Source organism: Panthera leo, chromosome F3, assembly GCF_018350215.1.
Source record: "Panthera leo isolate Ple1 chromosome F3, P.leo_Ple1_pat1.1, whole genome shotgun sequence".
NCBI classification, from domain to species: domain Eukaryota; kingdom Metazoa; phylum Chordata; class Mammalia; order Carnivora; family Felidae; genus Panthera; species Panthera leo.
Window position 1 is genome coordinate 13,919,544 of NC_056696.1, and position 7,894 is coordinate 13,927,437.

Here is a 7,894-nt window from a genome sequence, read left to right on the forward strand (position 1 = left end):
TAGTGAGAATTCCTATTTTTCTTTTAATGAGGTCTGGTGGGGATAGCAGATAAAACCTCCTGGCTGCTTCTAGCCAAAATAGTGAAATTTAAGGGTGGAGAGGAGAGAAGGAGAGACTCTGTGAGACATGGTGTTTGTTCAGGGTTAGAGCTTCTCGACCACGAAAGAGATGTCTTGAACTAAAGGTTCTTCTGCTCTTAACAGCTATTGACAGAGTGCTTTGGGATGAAGATCCCATCATCAGGCAGTTGGCAGAAATCACCCACAAAATTTTTAAGGAAATAGCCCATAGACTGACATCCTCACATGTTAAACAAACCTTCCGAAGATTATTTCACTTCATCTATATAAAAAAATTGAAGCCTCTTTACAATTATAACTGGCCCAACAACCTGGCCAGCAGTCCTATGAAGATTAAGGAAACCAATGGTGACAAGGAAGGACTTACTGATGAGAATTCTGTATACATGTTTGTAAAGAATGAGACTTGAAGAACTTCCCAGAAGAGGAATGATTTTCCTTTCCCACCTGATAACTTGAGTCTATAGGTACGTGCTTTTCTGAAGGATGCTGGAAGCCTTTCCTGTCGCTTCTTAACTCTCTATTCAAATAGAGAAATCTGTTGCTTCTTTATGTTTGATGCTGAGCAGAGAGTTCACCTCATCAAATCCGCTAATAAAATTGAAAAATCATATAAGCAAAGCATTTGATGAGAAGCTCTTGATTTTGATCAAATCAACCTGCGTCTACTGAACACCTTCCAAGTACCAGGCACGATGCTAGGCGGTGGGGACATCTGGATGATATAAACAGGGTTTCTGTTCTCAGGAGAGTCACAGCATGGCTGTTTCCATCCTACTTGGGCAAATGCTGCCCAGGGCAGTTTCAAAAAGGAAGGAACGGAACTTGCACTGCAAGACCAAGGGGAGCCCCTGTATTCTTGCATTCTTGTTGGAGACACTGAGGCAAGAAGAGTGTTGGGGGAGAGCTAGAGACTTTGTTAAGGACACAGGTGGGCAAGGAAAGAATGGGGAGAGCTGAGGCCTGAGGGGAAGATGATGCTGTGCCCATCACTTTAAACTTTTTGAAATGAAAATAGGATAACCCGTCCTAGTTAGTGGTGACCATTGCCCTCAGGATCTGGTGTCCAGCCATCCTGACCCATCAGAAAGTCCTCAGTGGTCTTGCCTGACCTGTTGCTTGGGCTCATCTTTCATTCCCCTCACCGTACCTCCCTCCCACCCTGTGCTCCCTCTCTGGCATCAACCCCTCCAGCCACAGGAAACTACCGGTAACCCCTACGGTTCAGGTGTTGTGTCTTTGTAATGTGTCAACTCGCAACGCTCGCACATTTCCACCGCTTCGTGGGCCCACCGCACTGGTGTGGGGTAGCAGTCACTGCATCTGCCCTGGGGTCCTCCTTCCGCCTCTCTGACTTCTGAGCCAGTGGGTTTAGTTCCGTTGACAAAGGACACCAGCTTCTCCTGTGGGACAGCCATGGACGGTAGAAGCCATAGGAGACTACCGCAGCTCCAAGACTGTGGGTTCTACCCCATCCTTGCTGTCCTACTTTACATCCCCCCCCTTCCCTTCCCAACCGCATTGAGCTTGAGACTTCAAGCTTGGCATCAATGTGAAGACGACAGTCTTGCAGAGACTACGTCCCCCATGGTTGCTTGCAGTCACATCCTTGGTCGTGCCTCTCTAATTCAACCCTGACCCGTGTATGGGAGATGCACTTTCCAGGCCCCTTTGGAGTGTTGCTCCTGTGTTTTGCCTTAATGCTCTGTGTGCCCTCGTTACATTTACCAGCTTGTAGTGAAATTATTGCTTTTTTTCTCTTCCTGCCCCACAACATTCAAGTTTCTTAAAGGTAAATGCTGTATCTTACGCCTGGTGGAGTACTCTAGAGCCCCACGGTGCCTGGCACCTGATGAATGCTCAGTGAACGCATGCCAATGAATGAAGTGCTAACGGGACATGTTGCCCTCACGCTTCAGTAAGAATTTTCAGATATTAATAAGCGTTGGTTAATATTAAACATAATGAAAGAATGGATACTTTTAATTTACTCCTTAGTCCATATTACTTCATTCTTACCCAGATGTTCCAGACCTCACTTCTCAAAATCAAAGCAACTTCCTTTCCCACCTTTAAGCGAGCAGAATACCTGGTGTGGTAGGCTACATAATAACCCTCCTAACGATATCCAATTCCTGATCCCCAGAATTTGCGAATATTTTACCTTCCGTGGCAAAAGGAGCTTTACAAACATGATCAATTAAAGGATCTTGAGGTGAGGAGATTAGCCTGGATTATCCAGGTAGGCCAAATATAATTATAGGTTCTTTATAAGAACAAAACGGGAGGCCAGAGAGGAAAGAGATTTTTGGAGATGCAACACCCTTGCTTTGAAGCTGGAGGCAGGGACCAGAAACCAAGGAAGGCAACTCTAGAAGCTTAAAAAGGCAAGGGAATGGATTCCCTCCCCGAGCCTCCAGAGGGAGCACAATGCGACCAACACCTTGATTTTGTTCCCAGTGAAACGCGTTTTGGACATCTGAACCCCCAAACTGTAAGATAATAAGTTGATGCTGTTTTAAGCCACTAAATTTGGTAGAGCAGAAATAGGAAACTAAGATACCTAGATTTCTACGAAACAAAGCAAACCAAAGTAAACTCTAACTCTCCCCACTCAAACACACACACACACACACACGCGCGCACACGCACACAGACAGCAATGAGTATAATGGACCTTACGCAAATGTCGAGGTTTCTGTAAAAGATCTGATATTCTGTGCTATTTATACATTAGACATGCTCTTCAAAGTCCATTAGGCCACCCCATCCTCACACCCAACTGACACTACAGCCTCTTCATCATCTCCCGGCTCTCTCTCCACTTTCTCCCTCCCATCTCTTCTCCCCACCCCGCCGCCCACCGCCCCGAATTCCTTGACTTCCCAGGAACCATGAGCTCTTTTCACTTTGTTGTAAAACAGTTGGCTCTCCACAGGTGTCAACTCTAGCCTGGATACCCTGAACTTCCATATGCTCTGAAGACATAAAGGCCTTCTTGCAAAACGTCCTATCTTCCCGAGGTCCAATTGTGATTCTAAATAAATAGCACATTCCCTGCTGGCACATGTCTGTGTTACTGCCATTTTCAAAAATTTTAATAATTCTTGCAGGCTTCCCCATGGCAATCATGAATGTGACCTTTGGTGCTGTGCAGAACGTGGCCACCGTCCTGGAATACTCACCCCTCACACTCTGCTCTCCGGGGCCACTGGCTTTCTCATCTCTGTGTGACCCATGCATTAGGGCCTGCACTCATGCTCTTCCTGTGCCTGAAACACATCATCACCCAGCCAGTTAGTACCCATCTTTCTTTCTTTCTTTCTTTTAATGTTTATTTATTTTTGAGGGAGAGAGAGAGAAGAGGAAGGGCAGAGAGAGAGGGAGACAGAGGATCTGAATCGGGCTCTGCAGTGACAGCAGAGAGCCCAAAGCAGGGCTCCAACTCACGAACCATGAGATCATGACCTGAGCCAAAGCTGGACGCTTAATCCACTGAGCCACCCAGATGCCCCCCTACCCATCTTGCAAACGCCAACTCAAAATTCATGTTCACAGAACCCTCTATATGCCTCTGTAGCACTAACCACAATTACTAGAATAACTAGGGTAATAACTAGGATAATTACGGAACAAATTAATGGAAAAAGTAATTTATTTCACAATGAGTTGCCTATGCCCTGATCCCATTGCTAAAACGTCAGTTCTAGAAGGTCATGCACTGTGTCTGCTTGGTCGCCCCTGTATCCGCCAGGGACCTGGCACAGTGCCTTATGCATAATAATATTTAATATATATTTATCACATGGATCGATGAATGAATGAACGAATGAACACATAACCAGGTTTTCTGATACTAAGAGGCTAGATGTGTTGGTAATAATAATAATGGGAAGACCCAGCCAAAGCTTGATTAGGTACATTGTTGTGGCCCCTGGTATAAGGAATGGGCTCCCATTTGTTGGATACCTACTATGTGGTCAGCATTTGTCTTATGATTATCTTAATTCATTTTCAAAATAACCCCGGAAAAGGGATATTTTTGCCCCATTGTGCAGATGAGGCACTACCGTATACTCTATTAGCTTTGATGTCCACGGAGCTGGAGAGAATGTAAGTGGTCCCCGGTGAGGTCACTGTTCCAGAAAAGACCACTGGCCTCTCTTCTATGCAACAAAATGATGGTGGCATCCGCTCAGGGAAGGAAATAGCCTCCCACTGAGATACCCTCTCTAACTCTCCGTATGTTCCTGTTGCACATTCTGCCCACTTCCTTCGAACAAAATAGTGACAGAAATTGATAAAACTGAGTGGCAACTATATGCCAGACACTGTACAAGGTGCTCTATTGCATGATCCAAATTTGTTCTTCCAAATATCTCAGCAGTTGACTCTTATTACTGTTTCCATTTTACCCTTTAGGAATCCAAGTCTCAGAAAGGTCGTGTAAATCGTCACCATCTTAGGGAGAGGAAGATAGGATATTTAGCCTCAGGGACTCCAGACCCAGGGATCTCAATCACTACCACATTGTATTTGCCTTTTAGGGATCGATTTTTCCCACTGGCTATAAAACCTCGTTATATATACTGGAATCACTTGGACAGTTGTTTGTTTTTTAAAAAATTTTTTAACATTTATTTATTTTTGAAAGAGAGAGAGACAGAGTATGAGCAGGGGAGGGGCAGAGAGAGAGGGAGACACAGAATTCGAAGCAGGCTCCAGGCTCTGAGCTGTCAGCATAGAGTGGGGCTCAAACTCACAAACCGCGAGATCATGACCTGAGCCGAAGACAGACGCTTAACTGACTGAGCCACCCAGGCGCCCCATGTTCGTTTGTTTTTTAAATAACAGCAAGCTGACTTTAATCTAGACCACTTACATCAGAATCTTCCAGTCTGAGGCCTGGGCATCAGTGTTTTTTAAGATTACAGCTGGATGGGGTGCCTGGGTGGCCCAGTTGGTTAAGCGTCTGACTCTTGATTTGGGCTCAGGTCGTGATCTCATGCCTCATGAGATCGAACCTCACACCAGGCTCTGTGCTTGGGATTCTCTCTCTCTCTCTCTCTCTCTCTGCCCCTTCCCTGCTTTCTTTCTCTCTCTCTTTCAAAATAAACATTAAAAAAAAAAAAAAAAAGAATCCAGGTGATCTAGAGGGAAAACAATACTATAAATCAATGTTATCAGTTCATCCTGGAGACTGGATTTAATCATTTGTGTATCCCCAGCATCCAGCACTGTGTCTGACATGTGAAGAAAAACCTTATAAAATGTATCTATGATTTATTGCACTGTAGGAACCAATTAGACAGGAACCAATCATTTATAAACAAACATTTGTTAAGTGTCTAGTGTAAGCAAGGCACTGTCCTGGGGAATAAGGATATAAATTAAGCATTTCCAGATACACGATTCAAATAAGATATTGCCAGTCAGTTCTTCTACAGCGCGGTGAGCAGCAGGAAAAGAGAGTCTATTTCCCTGTAAAAAGAAAAAGTACCTAAATTCTAAGTAGAGCTCCTGTGTGGACTAGGATAGTCAGGACTCTAAACACTGACGAAGTAAAAATTAGATGTTTACTACACTTATATCAATTTGCTTACTTTCCAGCAGATTTTGCTTTCTTTGCAATATCTAAATAGACATCGATGTCGAGTTAATAGAAGGCAAATTACGCGCATGGTGTTGAGGTGGAGGCAAAGATCACGCGGGCAGACAGGAAGGCACGTCTGATAAAGAACGGAGTGTTTTGGGCAAGGAAGTATCGTGGTGGTCTTAAAACCTGGCGGCGTTCAAAGTGAACCACTACTCCAAGGTCTCCCTCTCGGAATAATAATAGAAGAACCTAGACTCGCATTGAGGAGTCGTGGGGTTGAGTCTTGCACTCTCCGCTTACTAGCTCGAAGCCTTCGGTAATGCACTTCATTTCAGGTTCTCTGGCTGTGAAACGGAGTTAATAGTCCCCAGGAGACAGGATTATTATGAAGCTTTCACGGTGTAATCATAGATGAACGCCCTAGAACGGATTGTGTTAACATAAGGCGTTGGGTCAGTAAAGGCCAAATCCCTAGTGCAGGTTTTCCCCCTTATTTGGATCCCTGAGAGTGGTGGTTATTCCTGGAAGCCTCTCAGCTGGGAGAGACGTTCTCTCCATGCACCTTCCCTCTGTTCACACCCCTCCCCCCATCCTCAGCTATTCAGGCTGCAGGGACTAAGAGAGCGTATAGCTGGGTGATCTTTCGCAGCCGAGCTCCCTCCCTGGATCGTGCGCTGTCCGTTGGCCTCTCACTAATTTGGGGGTCACCACTAGAAGCCTTGCTCCTTTTGTCGGACCCCCCAGAGAAAACCCAGGCACGTCATTCTCCTGAGAAGTCTTCAGTGAGTCGTTGTTCTCAGCGTGCAATTCTAACTCCTGAGTTTGGCAAACCTTCCCTCTCCTGGCCCTGCTTACCTTCTCTAGCCTCATGATGTCCCGACCTCCTCCTATTATCTATGCTGCTGTCTTAAGGGACCACATGCAGCTGTCCCCACACAGCGATCGGGAGCCAAAACTTTAGAATCTGTTGGCCTGGATCCCACCGTGTGCTAGCTCTGCGTGGGTGCGGGCAGGATCGCTGACACTTTCGTGTCTCAGCTTCCTCCTCCATAAAATGGGGATACGGATTGTACCCAGCTCTTTTTTTTTTAACGTTTATTTATTTTTGAGACAGAGAGAGACGGAGCAGGAACGGGGGAGGGGCAGAGAGAGAGGGAGACACAGAATCCGAAACAGGCTCCAGGCTCTGAGCGGTCAGCCCCGAGCCCGACGCGGGGCTCAGACTCGTGGACCTTGAGATCATGACCTGAGCTTAAGTGGGACGCCCAACCAACTGAGCCACCCAGGTGCCCCGGACTGTACCCAACTCTTAAAGTATGATGACACTCATCTAACTTGTCCTAAGATAGTACGCAAAGACCACTTAAGTACACTGTCTAATATTTAATCATTCATAAACATTACTACCATTGTTATTATTAATTTTATTATTGTTCCTGCCCTTACAACCCTCTTCTTCCTCTTTCCCTTTAAAATAATAGAATCAAGGGCTCCCATTTATCACAAGGCTATGAATTTCAAGGTACTGCCCCCAGGAATTTTAAACATAGTGTTTTTATGTTTCACTTATCACAAGAACTCTAATATGGCCCTCACTTTACAGACGTTAACAACTGAGGCTCAGAAAGGTCAAATGATTTCAGCCTGCTTCATCTGAATCGTGTTTTTACTTCATTAATTCCCACTTGATTTGGGGATTTGGCTAATTCTTCACCCCCTCCTGGTGCCTTTCCTTGGCTTCCTAAGACTAGCGGCGGTGTCCCTCTGTGCTCCCCACCAGAGTCACAGTATCTATGATAGCAGATTTTAACTGCTGCATTCAGGGGCGCCTGGGTGGCTCAGTCGGTTAAGCATCTGACTTTGGCTCAGGTCATGATCTCGTGGTCCGCGGGTTCGAGCCCCGCGTCGGGCTCTGTGCTAACCGCTCAGAGCCTGGAGCCTGTTTCAGATTCTGTGTCTCCCTCTCTCTCTGACCCTCCCCCGTTCATGCTCTGTCTCTCTCTGTCTCAAAAATAAATAAACGTTAAAAAAAAAAAAATTCAACTGCTGCATTCAGATGTTTTGTCCACTAGATGGGAGTCTTTTGAGAAAAAGAGTCTTCTGTGTTCATGCCCGTGCACCTGGTAGAGTGCCAGATTCAATGAAAGAGCGAGCGCAGAATAAAGCAATGAGACGACCCTTAGGGCCCGAGGAGAGGAATAGGAATTTGTGAGTAGC

General features: G+C 45.7%; 1 protein-coding gene and 1 non-coding gene across 3 annotated transcripts in view; both read left to right on the forward strand.

Moving 5' to 3' along the window:
* MROH9 (maestro heat like repeat family member 9) overlaps window positions 1-692 on the forward strand; it is an 88,944-nt gene extending 88,252 nt beyond the window's left edge. For both annotated transcript variants that reach the window (XM_042925984.1, XM_042925985.1), the window contains one exon: window positions 205-692. In XM_042925984.1, the coding sequence (XP_042781918.1) occupies window positions 205-491 (287 nt within the window). In that variant the 3' untranslated portion in view covers window positions 492-692. The remainder of the gene's footprint in view (window positions 1-204) is intronic.
* Window positions 693-7,504: 6,812 nt separating this feature from the next.
* On the forward strand, window positions 7,505-7,589 carry TRNAQ-UUG. Its single transcript has one exon. It is a non-coding gene; the product is annotated as a tRNA-Gln (tRNA).
* Window positions 7,590-7,894: the final 305 nt, after the last annotated feature.